The 19,959-nt window shown below is 49.6% G+C and overlaps 1 protein-coding gene across 8 annotated transcripts; it reads left to right on the top strand.

Annotated features, from left to right (window-relative positions):
* The first annotated feature begins 625 nt into the window (after positions 1 to 625).
* On the top strand, positions 626 to 8,789 carry POLM (DNA polymerase mu). 8 transcript variants are annotated; one of them, XM_031454606.2, is made up of 11 exons: positions 627 to 869; positions 2,181 to 2,364; positions 3,126 to 3,224; positions 3,324 to 3,494; positions 4,154 to 4,225; positions 6,044 to 6,164; positions 7,430 to 7,562; positions 7,692 to 7,794; positions 7,884 to 8,129; positions 8,199 to 8,282; positions 8,429 to 8,789. In XM_031454606.2, exons 1-11 carry the CDS (start codon positions 694 to 696, stop codon positions 8,504 to 8,506), a joined length of 1,467 nt encoding a protein of 488 aa, XP_031310466.1. In that variant the 5' UTR covers positions 627 to 693; the 3' UTR covers positions 8,507 to 8,789. The 8 variants fall into 8 exon arrangements, with proteins under 8 accessions (XP_031310475.1, XP_031310474.1, XP_031310466.1 ...); XM_031454605.2 differs by having other exon boundaries at positions 628 to 869; positions 8,488 to 8,789; XM_031454608.2 differs by lacking the exon at positions 627 to 869 and adding an exon at positions 880 to 1,807 and having other exon boundaries at positions 8,488 to 8,789.
* The last annotated feature ends 11,170 nt before the right edge of the window (positions 8,790 to 19,959 follow it).

The raw sequence follows: 19,959 nt of genomic DNA, 5'->3' as shown, positions 1-19,959 counted from the left end.
GCTGAAAACCCTTTCCTTGGGTTTGAAGCGGCCGCTGCACCAGCACGTTCCAAGCTCGCGCGTCTGCCCAACGCAGGCGGTCCAGGGACACCGCGCCGCCAGATATCGGCAGGCCACCAGCCCGACGGCCCTGGTGCCGTCCGACCGAGTCAGAGGGGGCGAATAGCAGGGGCTGGGGCCGATACGCCCCTCCTGCTGAGAACCGATCCCCTCCCATCCGCCAAGGACCGACGACCCCCATCCCCGCTGAGGACGGATCCCCTGACACCACCCACAGCGACTCCCCAACCCCCACGCCCTCTGAGGACGGAGCCCCCAAACCCGCGCCGAGGAGGTTTCCCCAACATCCCACCTCCTCCCTCCCAGGTCCCACTCTCAGCCCTTTTACCCCCGACCCCGACTCGGGTCTCTCCTCCCGGGTGGTCCCAAGAATGGAAAGGGACCGCGAGAGTAATTTAAATAAAAGGCGTGGACTCTGGCTCTATTTGCATAGAGGCGGGGCCTCGGGCGCCGGGACCGCCAACTGGCTGGGAGCGGCCCAGGGGCGGGGATCCACCCGGAGATCTAATTTGCATGGGGCGGGGCCTGACTCTTTGAGTGGAGCCTGGCGCCACTTCCCCTGTCAGTGGGCTTCCTCCCGCTTCCTTCCGGCTTCCGCTCAGTTCCCCGTTGCCCTCTCGGGGCGCCGCCAGGATGCTACCGAAACGGCGGCGAGCGAGGGTCGGGTCCCCTGACGCCGCCCCCTGCCCCGCGGCGCGCTTTCCCGGGGTCGCTATCCACCTGGCCGAGCCGCACATGGGCCGCAGCCGCCGGGCCTTCCTCACACGCCTGGCGCTCTCCAAGGGCTTCCGGGTCCTGGACGCCTACAGGTGCGCGGTCCAGGCGAACCTCCCCCGGCCGGCGCCCGCCTGCCCGGGGGCCACGTCCCCGGGGCCGCCTTTCCACGGGGGCGCGCGGCGCGTGCGGCGCCCGCCGCCTCGCCCTGCGGGGAAACGCGGCACGTCTGTATCCGTGTCATCATGCCATCGCATCCGGTGCACCGGGGAACCCTGCTGCTGGCGTGATGGCCTGAGCACGAAATGCCCGTGCTCGAAACTCTGCAGCTGACCAGCCTCTTTCATATATGGCGTTTATTTACAGCTGAGGATCTTGAGATCCGAAACGACTCGCACGCGGCTGACCCCGGGGCAGAGGGGCGCCTGAGGTTTTCGGATTCCACGTTAGCCCTGGCACTTCATAGTCACAGTGCCTTTCTGTCAGTTTTCCTTTCCGTAAAAGGGTGCTAGCAATTAGGGCCAGGAGTGTTCTTAGGACGGGGTGAGAATGTAAGCCAGAGGTTTTGTAAAAGTCCACATGGGTGTAGCCGCGGTTAACAGTCTCATTAGTTGACAGTCCCTCTGCCTTAGGTGAATTCATCTTGCCCTGTTAGCTAAACTGACTTCTCTCCTCAGGGCTGAGCAGGTGACTTGAGTGAGGCTCCAAGAGTAGAAAACAAACAAAACAAAACAAAACAAAACAGCGGCTGCAGAAGCAATGGTGAGAGTAGGGAGGCAGGTGCCCATGGTTTTGAAGATGAAATAGCAAGTGAATCAGGGGCCAGTCCCTTTGAAGCTTTTAAAAAAAAAACTTAGTTAGTTAAGCATTCCCAGGAATGTGGCAGACCCACTCAGGAGAGAATGATGATGGCAGCTTGGTGTGTACTGGGCACTAAGCCCCTTTTCCTATTAGCTCTTTTAACCTTTACAGCAGCCCTACAAAGTATCTGTGTTATTCTCTGCCTTGCAGAGGAGGAAATTGAAGTACAGAGGTAAGTGATGAGCCTAAGGGCACACAGTAAGGATGAGGCAGAGCTGAGGTTCATGCCCAAGCAGCCTGTCTCCAGCATTTAGATGAAGACCTCCCTGGTCCTGGCTCCCACGGAGCTCCTTTGGCGAGGGGTTGGGGGGTGGGAACATAGACTAATCAACACGAAAAAGGGTTGGGTTTGTAACTATAGCTGGAACAGAACCACAGCATTTCGGGTGCCAGATCTGCCAGGAGGAGGGGCTGGGGAGGTGACTTTTGAAGGCAGAGGGGGGACAGTAAGAGCAGAGGCTTGGAGATATGGAGTGATGAGCAGAAAGAATGGCAGCTCTGGGAAAGGGCCCTGGACCTCACTCCTTCCTCTTCCCTCTACCTAGCCCTGAGGTGACACACGTGGTGATGGAGGGGACCTCAGCAGAGGAGGCCACCTGCTGGCAGGAGCGCAAGATAGCATCTCTTCCCCCAGGTGGCAGCCACCCAGCACTGTTAGACATAAGCTGGTTCACAGACAGCATGGAAGCTGGGCATCCTGTCCCTGTGGAGGGCAGACACCGCCTGGAGGTGAGCTGGGTGGAGGGTCAGGGGGGCCACAGAAAAACCCCAGTGCAGGCCAGAACTCAGCTGGGACAGATGACACGGCAGCAGTGCACTCATGTCCTTCAGATGAGGTAGACAGTGAGGGCTCTGCCCCAATCGCCAGGCCATCCCCGCTTCTGCTCTCCCCAGTGGTGCAAACTCTCTTGAGATCCATATATTTTTATTTTTAGTATCTTTAGGCCTTTCTTACCACCAAGTGGATGAGACTGTGGCTCCAAGTGAGATGACCCGAGGGCCAGCAGGAGGTCATCCTCAGGGCCCTGGGAGGCTCATGGCCTCTGCCCCACTTGAGTGATTCCCGGGCCAGCACAGCTGGGAGGCTCAGGTGTGGCCTCGGAGCTGGGCTGCCCACACTCAAATCCTGGCTCTGCTGTGAGCCGTGAGGCCTCGGTGTCCCCACCTGTGAGGTGGGGATGACAGGCACTCCTAGCCCATTTGATTGGGAGGATTTCGGGAGGTGGAGCACGTGCAGCATGTGTAGCAGTGGGAAAAATGCCCCGCGGGGGAGGCTGGTCGTGCCACCACTGCTGCTGTGGCCGGAGGAGCCTAGCCTTGGCCGGCCGTGCAGGGCAGCGCCACCTCTGCCCCAGGCCTCTGCTGGCTTTGCCCTCTCAGAGGCGGCTCCTTCTGTCCTGGGAGCCCTAGGTGACCACCCAGGAGAGGCAGGGCTCTGGGGGCTGCCAGATCCCCTGCCAACCCTGCGGCCTGTCCCTCGCCCATCCCAGGTGGCTGTGCCCAGGAAGGAGCTGCCAAGCCCAGCATGGATGCCGCCCTATGCCTGCCAGCGCCCCACTCCCCTCACACACCACAACACCAGCCTCTCGGTGAGCCGCGGGTCCCCTGCCTCTGTGGAACGGGGCCAGGCTCTCCTCTGTCCCAGCCTTGGAGGGTCTCTGCCCCTCACCATGGGCCCCTCCCTGCAGGATGCTCTGGAGACACTGGCGGAGGCAGCGGGCTTTGACCGCAGTGAGGGCCGCCAACTCTCCTTCTGCAGAGCAGCCTCAGTGCTCAAGGCCCTTCCCGGCCCGGTCACAGCCCTGAGCCAGCTGCAGGGGCTGCCCCACTTCGGAGAACACTCCCGCAGGGTCGTCCAGGTGGGTGCTCACCCCCCAGCAGGGCGGGGTCACGAACACAAGTGGGTGGGTGAGGAGGCCTCGGAGGCTGGTGAGAGCAGATGGCTGGGTGGGTCACAGCCCAGCTGTGGGGGCAGACAGCGCCCTAGGGTGCGGCCAGCCACCCTCTTCACTCAGGTTCCTCAGGTGTAAACTGGGGCCACACCACCTGCCTCAGGGCCCCTGAGAGGACTCAGCCAAGGGAGCTGCCCAGAGCCTGGCAGGTCGGAAGCTCGCATTGTTGGCATCAGCCCAGACTATCCAGGATGGTGGAAGAGAGCTCCTGAGCACGAACATGTCTTTTTCAAAGTGTTTGAGGACCCAGAATGTTGAGTTGTGCTTTTGTACCCCTACCACTGGGCGAATACATCATGACGAAAAGATGCTTCTGAATTCACTTATGCTTTGAAATGAAGTCGCATTGAATCCATCACCTAGACTTTAAAAGCAATTGTTTCCACATCCTGAGATTTGTTATTTATCCCAGAGATAGCCCATGTTCCCTGCCCCTTGGAAGCTCCCTGGGCAAAGTCTTCCATTTCCAAGTCCCCCAGGATCCTGGTACCCCTAAGCCGCCTGCTGGCTGTTGGGGGCTCTGCCTCGTCCTTGGGCAGAGGGAGTTGCTTTGTCTCTTCCCACAGGAGCTGCTGGAGCACGGAGTGTGTGAGGAGGTGGAGAGTGTCCGGCTGTCAGAGAGGTACCAGATCATGAAGGTACGTGCAGGGCAGATCCCCCACCCTGGGCAGGGGCGCCTAGCTCCACGGTCCTCCCCCCGAGCGACAGCACAGTTCACGCCATGAAGCAGGCAGGGGTCAGAGGAGGTCTCCCTGGGGAGTTGGCAGCTAAGCCGACACCCGAGACGCGCGAGGCCGCCAAACGGAGGTCGGCCAGGAGACGCTTGCTTTGAGCACAGGGAATTTTCTAGATTACTCAGCACCATCTGTTCTCCTTGGACTATCGATGGGACATTCTCAAGTAGGTTCCATGCTCTGGCATGTTAAACAGAGTACACTGAACAAAACAGAACCTTTTCCTGGGGCCCAGGACGACCGAGTGTGTAGGGCTGCTCCCTTGCACTGTCTCCGCCTTTATGATCTCACGGACTTCTCAGTGTCACCCTGCCTGTGTCCACAGCGCACCTTCCCATGGCTTCTGCTCACTTCTGGGCTCAAATGGAGCTGCCGAGGCTCTCCTGGATGCCTTGGTCATGCTGTTGACACCCTGGTTTTGTGGCTGGAGGCCGTCAGATCAGTGATCGGTTGGGGAAGTAGGGCTTCGCCACAGGGTGGGTCACAGGTGCCATGGGAAGTCACCCAGAACATAAGAGTCAATGAGGCGGTGAGAAGGGGGGCTTCTAGGGGAGGGCAGAGCCATCTGCGCTCTCTTGGCTGCTCTGAGGTCCAGGAAGAGAGAAGTACGTTAACAATTAGAAGTGTGTTGTTATACGTGGTATGATTAGGTTATCCATCAGGAGGCTGATGGTGATAGTGACCCAGCTTATGCTCCTGGTTCAGGGGATCTAGGGAAAGGTGGCCAGCACAGCCCAAAAAGAGCAGGGCCACAGCCGGTCTGCAGGGCTAGGGGATGCCCGGCCGTTCCTCCTTCTCTCTGCACGCTGGTTGAGATGGGGCCACAGAAGGTGCCTCTGCCATGCATGACAGCCTCCATCACTTCCTGGGACTGACTGCCCTTCTGTTTCAATTCCCAAAACTCTTGAGGCGGGGCTCTGAGGGACTGGCCTAGGGCAGGTGCCTGCCCCTGGCCAACAACCTATAGTCAGGGAAGAAACAGGTGACTTGCTAGGGCTGGGGTCAGGGACCACCACCCCCCCACCGTGTGTGGGAGACCCGGGCAAGGGCAGGCGGCCACCCCACGAGAGGTTGGCCCCAGCAGCATAGTTCCCACAGCCCTGGATGTCTGGGCTGACCTGTGGCCACACAGTGGCACTGGCTGTGTGTGAGCCTGGAGCAGAGCCCTCCCAGCCGCCCCACACCGTTCCTTCCAAATCCTGCTAAGGCACCCCCCCCCAGTTGTTAATTGCCCATCATTTTCTCTGTCAAGAGGCAGAGCCACGGTAATACGTTCCAGCTGCTGGTAAGTGGGGGCCGCGTGGTTTTTGTAGTGAATGGATAGACTGTCAGGATGACTGTTTGGGGGATGCTGGAATCACCGGCTAGAACTGTGCCGAGTTCTGGGGAGAGACCCTCCCTAGAAGAGGAGACCGAGGCCGAGAGAGGGGAGGGAGCACGTGGGGTCCTCCCTGCCCTCCCCTGCGAGGGTGCGCTGCATCGGCCAGGCTCGGGATTTGAATCCTTGCCTGCGCACTCACTGTGGGACCTTGAGCAGATTGCTTAAACTTGAAAAATGTGAGTGGGGATGATGCCTGCCAGGCCACGCGATGACTTGATGAGGCCACCCATGAGAAGCTGCAGTGGTGCTGGCCTGGGACACGCCCTTCCCAGGTCAGTGTCGCCATTGGCATCTTGTTAAGAGCTTGGCTCCTCACCACGCTGTGCTCATCCTCCGAACAGCTCTTCACCCAGATCTTCGGGGTCGGGGTAAAGACGGCTGACCGCTGGTACCAGGAAGGGCTGCGGACCCTGGACGACCTCCGAGAGCAGCCCCAGAGACTGACCCAGCAGCAGAAAGCAGGTGAGCCCTCTGAGAGAGGGCTGGGGCCTGGGATTCCTCAAAGCACCTGGGCCTGAAAGCTTCCTACGCCTCGGAGCCCTTAGCTCTGATGCACGGCCCGGGCTGATGGCTGCCTGTGTGGCAGGGAATGGGGTGAGAGGGAAGGGGTTCCAGTGTCAGGCAGAAAGGCAGGCATCTTTGGTGGGCTTACTGACCCAGGGAGTCAGGACCCATCGCAGGCCCCTCTCAGTGAGTGATCATGGTCATGGGAGCTGCCATGACATTCAGGGCCTCCTGGTTAGACTTGGACTTGAACCAGGCATGGACCCCTTACTCCTGATTCCTTGGAGGGGAGGGCATGTCAGAAGAGCCCAGGCCCTGGGCATACTTGCCAGCATGGTGCTTGGCGCCCCGGCCTGCCGGCTGATGGTGTGGGGACCTGTGCTCATCAGGAGAGGCCCATGTAGGAGGGGGCACCATGCAGTGGAAAGAACATGAACTTGAGAGTTTATTAGGCCTGGGTTTGAGTTCCGTCTTTGCCACCTACTAGATAGGAGACCGTGGCCCCTAGTCCTGACTTCTCTGAGCCTCAGTTATGTTCTGTGTAAAGCACGGGATTCCTCAGTGTGAGGACAGCAGGTGGCTCGTTCTCTGCCTCTTAGAACATCTTCCCAGGGGCTGGGGGAGGGGAGGCCACCTGGGGGGCCTGGGCGAGTGGCCTGGTCGGTCAGCAGGAAGTGAGACACACAGAACTGTGTGTCCAGTGGAGCGTTATGCGGTGACATCCGTTGGTTCCACTCTGTCACCCCTCCCTGAGACGTGGCAAAGACAGGAATGGCCAGCAGCGCTTACTGAGAGCACCCTCTGCCACGTGCTGACTCCCACACTTAAACCTCCTCTAATCGTGTGTGAAAGGTGCTGTGATTCCTCTGACGGGTGAGGGACGGACTTGGGCTGAAGTGAGGTGTTCTAAGTAGCAGAGCCATCTCCTTCACGTCTCCTTTATCACCCCCCCCCCCGGTCCCATTTTATGGATTGGGAAACTGAGGCATTAAAAGGGACCATATGTGCCTTGACTGTGTCAGCATCAGTATTCTGCTGTGATGGATAATAAGGCTGCAAGATGTTATCTTGCAGGGAACCAGGCAGAGGGCACGGCAAACCTCTGTTATTTCCTTCAACTGCATGTGAATCTGCAGTTATTTTAAAATAAAAGTTTACAATGTAGAAGGGAGGAGAGGAGAGTGGGAGACAGAGCTGGGTCAGGAGGGCTGTGCTGCCCACAGGCCTGCGGCACCACCAGGACCTGAGCGCCCTGATCCAGCGGTCGGACGCCGAGGCCCTGCATCAGGCGGTGGAGGCGGCCGTGGGGCAGGCCCTTCCCGGGGCCACCGTCACGCTGGCCGGCGGCTTCCGGAGGTAAGGGGGCTCGACGTGCCTTCCGGCTCAGCTCCAGGCCTTTCCCGGGTAAGGGATCTGGGGTGGGCCTCCCCTCGCTGAAGGGAGTGGGGAGAACACGCAGGCTGTGAGTCAGACTGGCCCCCACAGGGGGAAGTTGCAGGGCCACGACGTGGACTTCCTCATCACCCATCCCCAGGAGGGCCGGGAGGCAGGGCTGCTGCCCAGAGTGATGTGCTGCCTGAAGAAACAGGTGAGGGGCTCCCCGGTCCCCCTGCTGGGAGTACTGCTGGGATCCGGGCCCCACTCGGCAGTGCCCGGCCATGCCTCCTCTCCCCCCAGGGCCTTGTCCTCTACCACCAGCATCAGCGCAGCCAACAGCGAGACCCCGCCCACCCGGCCTGGCAGAACCACATCATGGACGCCTTTGAGAGGAGTTTCTGCATTTTCCGCCTGCCGCAACCCCCGGGGGCTGATGTCGAGGGATGCCAGAAGCCCTGCCCCACCTGGAAGGCGGTGCGCGTGGACCTGGTGGTCGCCCCCAGCAGCCAGTTCCCCTTTGCCCTACTCGGCTGGACCGGCTCCAAGGTAGGGAGTGTGCTGCTGGGGGCCAGGCCTGGGGCTGGCGGCCGGGTGACAAGGTCACTTTTTCCCCAGCATTTTGAGCGGGAGCTGCGCCGCTTCAGCAGGAAGGAGAGGGGGCTCTGGCTGAACAGCCACGGTCTGTTTGATCCAGAGCAGGTGTGTTGCTGGGATGGGACGCCTGGGGGCAGAAAATGGCTTTCTCCCTGGCTCACGGTCTGAATTGCCCCCCCCCCCGAAGATGCACCCCACTGTGGGGCTGGCCTCTGCCTGCCCTTCCAGCCGCCTCCCCATGCCTTCCTCAGGGAAGCCACTGTGGTGGTGGGGATGGCTCCGGGGCACTGAAGCCCCTACTCTGTTGCAGAAGACGATTTTCCACGTGACTTCAGAGGAAGACATCTTCAGATACCTGGGCCTTGAGTACCTTCCCCCAGAGCAGAGGAATGCCTGACCCTGTCAGTCGGCCCCTACTTCCACTCCTTGGAAATGGGGGTGCTGTTCAAGCCATACCCTATGGATGTCCTTGGTCCCTGGACGTTTTCATGTGGAAGACGCCCTCCTGCCCCCAGTCCCCACTCCCCCCAAGTGGGAGCCCTGTCTGTGCGGACCAGCACTCCCCCACCCACACCCGGTTCAAGATGTAATGAAATGAGCACATGGAACAAACTAAGCTCTATTTTCTGAACGTGCTGCTGGCGTGGGGTGTCTTCCAGTTGTTTCTCCCAGTTGTTTCTCCAGCAAGAATGGGTTTATTCGGGATCAACAGAGAATTACAATTCGGGGTCTGCAACCATGGCGAGCCATGTGCAAGTCCCCAGCAAAAACTGAGAGGAAAGCTCTTTTTTACAGGGGAAGAGGAATTTGGGAGGCCTGCAGTAAACAAGAGTCCGCGGCTTTTCATTGGCAGAGCGGCTGCCAGGAGAGAGGAGGGGGCTGTGCTATCATTACAGGGCATGGGAGCGCCCCCTTCCGATCTCCCAACTCTAATTGAGGTTTCTGTTTATTATTATTATTGCTTTTTGCATTTCCCCTTTTTGATCAAGATCGTTCTCGGAAAGCATCACTGATCTGAGTCAGGTTTCCCAGTTTCAGGGCCTTTTTGTCCCTCCATGCCAGGAAGGACCTTTTCTGGGTGTAGTATCCTACGTCAGAGGGAAGGTGCACAGATAGGAAATCTATTGAGGTCTCATTTAAGTAACAGGAGGGGTAGAAGGGAGAACTCTCAGGCAGTTTTTAATCTTAAGTCCCTATGTTAACAAGACCCTAGATGTTAGAGATCACCTGAAGTGTTACGTCATCAAAGGTTTGATGACAACCTTCCAACAGGCCTGGTCCAGCTGTCATTGGAAAGCTGTCTCTTTAGATGTCATCTTCTTCAGTTCAGGGGAATTTCTGCTTTGAGGTCGCCAGATGATCTGCAGGTCCAGACAGGGTTTGAAGCTTTCTTTAGGCGTGTCATGTGACTCCAAGAATTGCTTTGCTTGGAGTTTTGTGGCACAAGCGTTGGTTAGCAGTACTTGATAACCTTTCCCAGCAAGGTTGAAGAGAGTCCAGCTGGAGGTGTCTTTTCCAGTAGATGAAATCTCCAGGTTACAAGATGTCATGCTCAAGGTCTTCAGCTCCCAAGAGTGCACTGCAAAAGGTTGCTCTGCCAAAACATGGTTATTTTTCATGGAAGTGGTTAGGCCTTTGCAGCACTGCAGTAACTCTCCTGTTATCAGTTATGGGTCAAAAGAGGCAGGAGCTTACTGCATTGGGCATCCTTTGTCTCAAAGGGTGAAAGTTTGTAAGTTCCAAAAGAGGTGGATCTAAAATTTAGGAAGACCAACAGCAATGCTTTTGACCGAAGTAGGTGAAGGGCCTCTGTTGAGTTTTGCCAACTGAATCTTAATGACGCTGTTAGTGTGTTTGACCAAACCAGAGAACTGAAGGTGGTAAGCAGAGTGAAGAATTTTATCAAACTGGCCAAACAGCACAAGCTAGCTTCAAGTGAAGCGGGTTCCTTGATCATGATGAAGTTTGAGAGGAGTTCCCCAGGGAGGGATCACCTTTTCCAAAAGGACTTTAGTCACAGAAGAGGTAGTAACCTATCTGCAAGGGAGAACTTCAGTCCAGTGTGAAAACATGCAAACCGCGACTAAAACATTTCTATCCACACAATAGACAAAGTCGTATGAAATCCATTTGCCTGACCTCAAATGACCCATCAGGCAATTTTAAGTGTCCAGGAGCAGTTTCAGCCAGCTTCCCTGGGTTGTACTCCAGACAAGTGCGACAGTGATGTAGATACTTTTTGCGGCCTTGTTAATGTTTCTCCACCAACAACGACTCATGAAGGCTATCATTTGGTCAGTAGACCAAATGGTTTAATGCATGCACAGTGGTGAGGAGTGGGAATTTAAGAGTCTCCGGTGGGCCTGGGTGGTTATTTGGTCTGAACCAGAGCTTTTCCTTTCTTCTTTTTTTTATCAAATTTTTTTAATGGAGGTACTGGGGATTCAACCCATGACCTCATGCATGCTAGGCATGTGCTCTACCACTGAGCTATACCCACCCCCCAGACCTTTTTCTTTTTATCAAAGCAACAATTGTTGAATTTCCAATCTTGTTTTTCCTTTCTGGAGGCCAATTTGGGGGCTACTCTAGCCAGTTATTTTAAGTTATCATTTGGAGAAATATCCCTTTGGACCATGACATTAGTTTAGCTGCTGTTGGTTCCTTTAAGGGCAGCATCCCTGCAGAATTGTCAACAAGGTGATTTACCTTAGCTTCCAGAGAGTCAAGTTTAGGATGCTCTGGAATCTTAGTAATAACTCAAGGTCAGGGAGAAGGGCCATCGGTGAATATGAGAAGTCTATGTTAGCCAATGGAATCTCCTATAGATAATTATGAGGAGTCAGGAGGTGGTGCATCAAGGTTAAACAGTTGGGAGGGACTTCACTGGTGACAAGACAGAAGAGTAGGAGGGTTAAGGTTATTACGATGTGGAAGAGTTATGTGAAGGACAACTAACAAAAGGGTTTCATAGGAGGTGAGGCGGCTGACTGAGAAAGGTTGAGTGTGATGAATGAGAATTCATGAAGTACAAAATGATTAAAGGAGACCCCACAATGACTTCCTTGGTGGTCTTAACCAAAAAGGGCCGTGGCGGCGATGTCAGGGGTATTCCTGTGCTCCAGGCCCCGTTGCTGGCTATCATGCCCTATGGGTTGATTGATGGTGATCCCTGTGTTTTGTGGTGAGCATCCCAAGGGCATTCTCTTCCTTTTCATATACAAAAAGGAAATCTGATCATTGGGCTGCCCAAGGGCAGGTGGGTTCAACAAACTTTCTTTTGAAGTCCTTAAAAGCTATGTCATCGGTTCCTCCCATAAAATTGGATTAAGGTTGTTCTTCAGCAAAACATGCTGAAGTCTGGCCATTAGAGAGAAATTTGGAACCCAGTTTTGGCAACAACCAACGAGCCCAAGAAAACCTCACAGCTGGTGCTTCGTTTTTGGGGGGTTTTGAGGAAATTAGGCCACCATGAAGTCTCTCTGAATATAGGGGTAGCCCTTGTTCTGATATCAGATCCCCTAAATATCAAACCTGGGTTTGAGGCAGACTGCGATTTGTCCTTGCTACCTTATGTCCCTTTGAGGCTAAAACTTTTAGCAAGTGGTTGATGGCTTCCTGTGAGGTGGTTTAAGAAGGAAAGCAAAGAAACAGATCAGCTGCATACTGCAACAAAGCAGAACCTCTAGGGGACTTTGTTAGCATCCAGATCAGCCTTCAGGATTTGTGAGAAATAAGGACTCTGGGAAAACCCGGAGGCATTACTGTCCAGATTATGAATAATTTTCCCTTTCAAATGAAGGCAAAAAGTATTGGCTAGCTTCATCCACTGGAATACTAAAGAATGTGCTACATAAATCAGCCATAGTAAAGAATTTACCTCCTGTGGGAATGGCCATTAGTGAGGTATGAAAGTTAGAAGCAACAGGGTGTCAGGAGGTAACAATGTTGTTTATTGCTCGGAGGTCCAGAACAAACCTACCTCCTCAGCCTTTTGGTTTTCTCACCTGTTAAACGGGAGGATTACATGGGCTAGCACAAGGGATGATGAGGCCTTGAGCTTTGTAATCTTACCATTATGGGCTCTGTGCCTTGAATGGCTTCTTTTCTTTTCTTTTGTAATTGAAGTATAGTCAGTTACAATGTGTCAATTTCTGGTGTGCAGCATACTGTCCCAGTCATGCATATATATATATATATATATATATATATATATATATATATACACACATATATTCATTTTTTATTAAAGGTTGTTGCAAGATAGTGAATATAGTTCCCTGTGCTATACAGAAGAAAGTTTTTTAAAAATCTATTTTTGTATATAGTGGTTAACATTTGCAAATCTCAAACTCTCAGATTTATCCCTTCCCACCCTCTTTCCCCTGGTAACCATAAGATTATTTGTATGCCTGTGAGTCTGTTTCTGTTTCGTAGATGAGTTCATTAGTGTCCTCTTTTTTCTTTTTTAGATTCCCTATATAAGTGATATATGGTATTTTTCTTTCTCTTTCTGGCTTACTTCACTTAGAATGATGATCTCCAGGTCCATCCATGTTGCTGCAAATGGCATTATTTTATTCTTTTTTATGTCTGAGTAGTATTCCATTGCATAAATATACCATAGCTTCTTTATCCGTCATCTGCTGATGGACATTTAGGCTGCTTCCATGTCTTGACTATTGTATATAGTGCTGCTATGAACACTGGGGTGCCTGTAACTTTTTGAATTAGAGTTCCTTCAGGATATATGCCCCAGAGTGGGGTTGCTGTACCATATGGTAAGTCTATTTTTAGTTTTTTTGAGGAATCTCCATACTGTTTTCCATAATGGCTGCACCAAACTACATTCCCGCCAGCAGTGTAGGAGGGTTCCCTTTTCTCCACACCCTCTCCAGCATTTATCATTTGTGGACTTTTTAAATGATGGCCATTGAATGGCTTCTTTACTCATATATTGATTAATTCTGGGAAGAGATTTTGCGGGATCTGTTTGTATCTTGGTGGGAGGTGTGCTGTAAGTTTTGCCAATATCAGCTGGTGATATTTCTTATAAGGAGGATGGTAGCTGATTCAGTAGAGACAAATGATCTGTTCACAGAGTCAGCTCTAGTACCATCAGAGGTGGAGCAAACAATTTTATGAAAGCATCATTTAATTCACTTGCTGGGTTACTTTGATGACTCTGTCAAATTCTGGAATTGTTTCTCCCTTTTGGGAGAAAGGAATTCTGACACAATTCTTTTCTAAGAAGTCTGGGCCTAATACATAGGTAGAGGCAAAGGAACTAAAGAGAAGAGAGTGTATATCTCTCAAAGAGCCTAAACAAAATGGAATAGGTTCAGAGCAAGGAACCTCTTGAGGGTCACTGGAGATGCCAGTATCGGAACCATTTACTCCAATTCAGAGGCTGCTTTATAGAGGTGGGGCTGAGCCCTGAGAGTGTGGCTCAGGTGTCAGTTAGAACTGAAAGAGGTTCACCCACTGGAGACAGGTTTCTCTAAGCCAGTTAAGAGGGAATTTTGGGAAGAACCCCGTAGTTCCTTGGAGCCCCATCATTAAGAATTGGGAGGAGATTGGAAAGGCTGGTTAGGAAAGTAAAAGTGCCTGAAGCACTGAAATTTGTAACAACCTCTTTTTTGATGTCCGGGCTCTTTGCTATAATAGCAGGGTTTTGGTTTCATTTAAGTTCATTTATTCATAAAGAATAAATAAAGAATTTTATGGGGAGGGCTATGTATGAACTCTCTGTATTTTCTGCTCAATTCTGCTGTGAACCTGAAACAGCTCTTAAAAAATAAAGTCTATTAATACAAGAAAGGAAAGAAGGAAGGAAGGAAGGAAGGAAAGAAAGGAAGAAAGGGAGAAAGAAAAGGAAGGCAGGAAGAAAGAAGGAAGGAAGGAAAGAAAGGAAGGAAGGAAGGAAGAAAAAGAAAGAAAGAAAGAAAGAAAGAAAAAAAGAAAGAAAGAAAAGAAAGAAAAAGAAAAGAAAGGAAAGAAAGAAAGAATTTTAGCTGTCTCCCTTTTAAGTGACTCATCTGGAGTGAGAGAGAGAGTTGTTTTTCCTGATGAATTAAATGTGGAGTGGCCAGAGTTTCCCATTCTATCCTAGTCCTTTTTGCTAGAAGGAATGGGTCCTGCTTCAGCCTGTTTATAAACATAGAGTTAAAAGCTGCCTGTGTAGAATTAACATCTGAAAGAAAACCAGAGTCTTCTTTAAAAACAACTGAAGTCAGTTGCAATAGTCATGAATAGATTTTTGTGTTGTAAGCCTGCGTTTTTTTCCAATCAACAGGCTTCAGGAAAGCTGTAGGAACTGCCCCGTGATGTTGCGTCCCCATTGCCTGAGTCTGGTCAAAGTTAGCAGGCTGGTCTCCTGGTTGTAATTCTCAAGACCTATCGGGAGTTTCCCAATTAGTCATTTTCACTTAATGCTGGGCCTGGCCTTTACCAACAAACATAGGAACCAGCTGATCCAAGTCAAAGAAACCAGGTTGCTGACTTTGAATGACTGTATTAAATTCCTCAGCCAGTCTCTGAGGATCTTTGGTTACTTGGGAAAAATCTTTGTTTATGGCTCCCAGCTCAGCTTTAGCCCAGGGGATATAAGAAATGAAGGGTTTAGTCTCTGGATCCTCAGAAGGCTTAATGTTTAAAGGGACAGGTTATGATCAGTTCAGAGGAAAAGAGAAGGGGGAGAGATTTAGAGAAAAGGGGAAGTTCAGTGAGAGAATTAGCGTGGGGGACCAAGGGTGTGGCGCAGGTGTAGATGACGTAGAAGAGAAGCAGGAAGATGGCCTGTGCACCAGGAGGGGAGGGGGACAGCCAGGATGGCGCTGGAGGAAGCCTGAGGCTTTGGAAGCCATTTCATCTTTTTAATCATTCCTTTGCCCCAGGGCAAGTCTTATTTTTGCAGAAAGTCAATTTTAGGCTGCTGAGAACATTTGGAAGCCTCAAAATACACATCAGAATAAGCGTTCCATTCAGGATTGGAAATTTTAGGGCTCTGGCTGGGGATTTCAAAAGTTCCCCAGAATGGCCATTGATGTTCCAAATTGTCTTTGGTTAGGTTGGTCCATTTAGTTAGACATTCTTAAGAGGAAGGGCCTCAGTTTTTAAACATAAAATCAGCCAGAGTCCCTGTAGGAGGTGCCCTCAAAATATTTGGATACCCGGGTTCCATTTCTCAGAGGTTTTTCTCTAGAGTAAGAGAATACTTTTTAAAAAGCTCGAGCAGCCTACAGCTTAAACAGCTTGCAGCCCAAACAGTTCAAATGTCTCAAACAGCCTGTGGCCTGATACCAGCCAGTTCTAAAGGAATAGGTTGGTCCTAGAGGAACCATGCCGAAGGCTTCTCAGCAGAGTTCCAATAGAACCACCGCTATTCCAAAGGAACGGCCTGAAGGCTGAACTGGCACAGTTCCAATGCAATAGCCTCTGTTCCCAAAGGAATGGGTTGAAGCCTAGCCAGTTCCAGTTGGAAGAGTCTGATTTCAAAATCAGCCTGAAGTGCCAAATGAGTATTCGAGTGCGGAACAAGGCCTTAACCAGAAAGGACAGAACCTTAAAACAGATCCCAGGTAAGGCCTAGAGAGCTTTAAAACGCAGAGGGCGGAGGCTCAGATCTGGGAAAAACAAGCACCTTCAAACTCCAGGGTCGCTGAGAAAATCAGTGAGCAAAACTGGGCTCACGTGGGCCCTGCACCTGTTTACTTACCAGCCCACCAGGGGTCTTCTCTGGGTCCCTGTACAAGTCACCAAAATATTGACCTAAAACAAATAGACTGACAGTAGACTGGGCTTATTTGGGATCAGCAGAGAATTACCAATTCAGGGTCTGCATCCAGGGTGAGCTGCATGCAAATCCCCATGTGGCAAAGGAAGGAGGACTTTTTTATGAGGGAAAGGAAGCTGGGGGTATCCTAGCAAACAGTCCATTGGTTTTAATTGGCTGTGTTGTTGCCAGGATGGAGTCTTCCTTCTCCTGGGCTCTGCTATTGCAGGGTGTGAGAGCTCCCCCTTCTGGTGTCCCAGCTCCATTTAATTGAGGTTTCTGTACTAATTTTTTACAGGCACATCATATCTGGGTGACCCTAGGCCAGAGGCCTCAGGCTCCTTCCCTGTAGTGGGGACCTGAATGGGGCTTTGTTTGTGGGGTTTTTACAGAACCTAAGTAGTGAATGGAAGTTCTTTGCACAATGCCTGCTTCAGCAGCTAGCCTCAGAGCCTCTGAGCTGAGAGGTGGAGGCTGGGTCTCCAGCCTGCGAGGGGTCTACTCTGGGGGCGCTAAAGGGTGTGCTATGGGCATCTGGAGAAAGGGCCCAGGGGTAGCAAGGTGGGAGGCAGAGAACTTCCAACACTGATCCACTGCCTCCTGTGTCTCCCAGCCAGGCTTCCTGTCTCTACCTTTGCTCCTTTAAGATCTGTTCCCAAGTATTAAAAACAGTCCCGTGGTATCACACCTTGCTCAATGCCCTCCCGTTGGTTGCCACCACTCACAGTAAAGCCAAAGTCCTCACAGTGGCCCTCAGAGCCCCAGGCTCTCTGCCTCCACCCCCACCCCACTGGCCTTTTCTCCTGCACCGTCCCTCTCTCAAGCCCCACTGCCCTGTGACTGGCCAGGTGCATAATTTCCCACTTGAATTGCTCCAGACACCCACAAGGCCAGTAGGCATCTCAATCTCTCACCACGGGGGGCTGGCTACCTGGTGACCTCTGTGTCTCAAATCCCCAGGCATGCTCTCACCTCAGGGCCTTTGCCCTTGCTGTACCACCCACTTAGAATCACCCTTCCAACCCAAGTCTCTTTGTCAGGTGAGGACTTCCCTAGCCAATCACCACATTAAAAAAAAAAATATATATATATATATGTATTTAAATTAAGATGCAGTAAAATTGACTCTTTTGGTGTAAAGTTTTCTGAGTTTTAACATACGTTTAGACCCATTCACCTCCACCAAAATCAAGACACTACCTTATTCTGTTCCATTGTGGTCACATTCTCTCCTACTCCAAATCCACTCATCTGGTTTTTCTGTGCCCCTGTAGTTTTGCTTTTTCCAGAATGTTATGTAAGTGGAACCAGATTATATGTGACTTTTGAGACTGATCTCTCTGATTTGGCATAATGCCTTTGAGAGTCATTTAAGTTAGTGCTACTCTTCTTCCTTGCCACATAATATTCCACACCATGGATAGTTCACAGCTGATTCATTCACCTGCTGCAGAACATTTGAGTTGTTTCCAGGTTTTGATGATTATGAATAGAACTCCTATAGGCATTCATATACAGGTTTTTGTGTGAACATAGGTTTTCATTTCTCTTAGGCAAATAATAAGACTAGGACTGCTGGGGCATATGGTAAGTGTATGTTTAACTTTATAAGAAAGTGCCAAATTGCTTTCCATAGTGCCTGTATCATTTTATGCCTCTCCTGCTAGTGAGTAGAGCCACACATGTAAGTTAAACATGTTCCAGTCATCAGGTGCTTTGTATCCTTATCAGCACTTAGTATTTTCAGGATCTGTTTAACTGCTCTAGTAGGTATGTAACAGTAGCTCAGTGTGGTTTTAATTTGCATTCTTCTGATGTCAACAATGTCAATCATCTTTTCATTGACTTATTTACCATCTCTATATTTTCTCTGGAGAAGTATCTGTTCAAGTTTTGTTTTTTTGTTTTTTTTTTTTTTGTCCTCATTAAAAAGAAAACTAAATTGTTCATGTTCTTACTGTTGAATCTTGAAAACCTTTTGTGTATTCTTCACATAGTTTCTTGGCTCATTACGTGATTTGTAAATATTTTCTCCCAGTGTGTAGATTATCTTTTCATTCTCTTACCACCGGTGTATTTTTCAGAGCAGATGTTTTCAATTTTGATGAAGTCTAGTTTGCCAGTTTATCAGTTTACCAGTTTTGTTTTTTCTTATGCTTTTTGGTCATGTCTCTGACTCTGTGACCTCAATTTACAAACATTTTCTGCATTTTCTTCTACAGTTTCACAGTTTACACTTGGATCAATAATTTCTTTTGAGTTAATTTTCATTTAAAGCGTGAGGTTTTGGCTGAGGTTCATTTATTTGCATATGCCCCATTTTTTCTGGCTCCATTTGTTGAAAACACTATCCTGTCTCTACTGAATTTCCTTTGAATCATTGTAAAAATCATTAAGCTATTTTTATGTGGTGCTATTTCTAGACTTTATTCTGTTCCACTTATCTCTGTGCCTATCCTTTCAAAAATACCATTTAAACTTGATTAACTTGAGTTTTAGAGTAATGCTTAATATCAGAAAGTGTCAGTTTTCTAACTTTGTTTTTTTTTTTTTAAATTGTTTTGGCTATTCTATTTCCTTTGACCTTCTGAAGAAATTTCAGATTAGCTTATCTGTATCTATAAAATAATCTTTTGGGATTTTGATTGAAATTGCACCAAACCTATAGGACAATTTGGGGAAACAACTATATCGAATCTTTCAATTAATGAACACACTATGTCTCTCCATTTATTTTGGCCTTTAATTTCTTTCATGAATATTTTGTAGTTTTTCAAGATACGGACCAAGTACATGTTTTGTTAGATTTATATATGTTTCATTCTCTTGGAACTATTATAAAATAGTATTTGTTTCAGTTTCCAATTGTTCATTGCTAGCACATAGAAATTGATTGATTTTCATGTGTTGATTTTGTATCCTGAAACCTTACAAAACTCGCTTTTAGTTTTAACAGATTTTTGGTGGATTCCATTTGACTTTCTACATAAACAATCATGTTGTCTGTAAATAGGAACAATTGCCCCTTTTCCAATTTAGATGGCTTTTTCTCCCCCTTTTTCTTGCTTTATTATAGCACTGGCTAGGGCTTCCAGTACTATGTTGAATAGGAGTAGTGAGAGTGGACGTCTTTGCTTTGTTCTCAATCTTAGGTTTCAATGTCTCACCATTAAGCATAATGTTAAATGTAGAGTTTTTGTAGGTGCCTTTTATCAGATAAGGGAAGTTCACTTTTATTACTAGTTTTCTGAAAGTGTTTATAATGAACGAGTGTTGTTTTGTCAGATGCTTTTTCTGCATCACGTGATATGGTCGTGGTTATTTTCTTCTTTAATTGTTAACACTGGTTGGTTTTTGAAATATTGAGCCAGCTTTGCATTCCTGTGATAAATCCCACTTAGTCTTTTTTATATGTTGCTGGGTTTGATTTGCTAGTATTTAATTGAGGCTTTTAGTGTCTATGTTAGTGAAGGATATTGTTCTCTAGTTTTCTAGTACTGCCTTTGTCTGGTTTTGGTATTGTTATGGCTGACTTCATAAACTTTGTTGGGAAGTATTCCCTCCTTTTTACTTTTTGGAATATTATTATTTTTTTCTGTAAATGCTTAATAGAATTTACCAGTGAAATCTTCTGGGCCTGGAGAGTTCTTTTTCTTTAATAGATACAAACTACTTAGATTATCTACTTCTCTTGGGTGAGTTTTGGGAGTGTGTGACTTTCAAGGAAATCAGTCCATTTTATCTAAGCTACTGAATTTATGTATATGGAGTTCTTCATAGTGTTATATTTCTTTAAGTGTCTGTTGTCTGTAATGACTTGTAATAAAACATTTCTTACAAGTCAGTTTCGAGTGTTCTTTCAGTGAATGGACGTGTTTACACATGTTATATAATGCAAGGAGTGAAGTGTTTAAAAATACTTGTAATAAACGTGTTTCTTACAACACTACTTTCAAATTGCATTCAGACCAGTGTTACTTCAGTGAACGGTAGTGATCCCCATTCTGT

The sequence above is a fragment of the Camelus dromedarius genome, chromosome 7, assembly GCF_036321535.1.
Source record: "Camelus dromedarius isolate mCamDro1 chromosome 7, mCamDro1.pat, whole genome shotgun sequence".
NCBI classification, from domain to species: domain Eukaryota; kingdom Metazoa; phylum Chordata; class Mammalia; order Artiodactyla; family Camelidae; genus Camelus; species Camelus dromedarius.
Note: the sequence above shows the minus strand (reverse complement) of the source record. Positions and strands in the feature narration are given on the sequence as shown.

Bases quoted from the DNA above. Each gene is read 5' to 3' on its own strand.
- POLM (XM_031454605.2), top strand. From the start codon at position 694: ATGCTACCGAAACGGCGGCGAGCGAGGGTCGGGTCCCCTGACGCCGCC. The intron at 3,495-4,153 runs GTGGGTGCTCAC...CTCTTCCCACAG, and splicing joins ACTCCCGCAGGGTCGTCCAG to GAGCTGCTGGAGCACGGAGT. The intron at 8,130-8,198 runs GTAGGGAGTGTG...CTTTTTCCCCAG, and splicing joins TCGGCTGGACCGGCTCCAAG to CATTTTGAGCGGGAGCTGCG.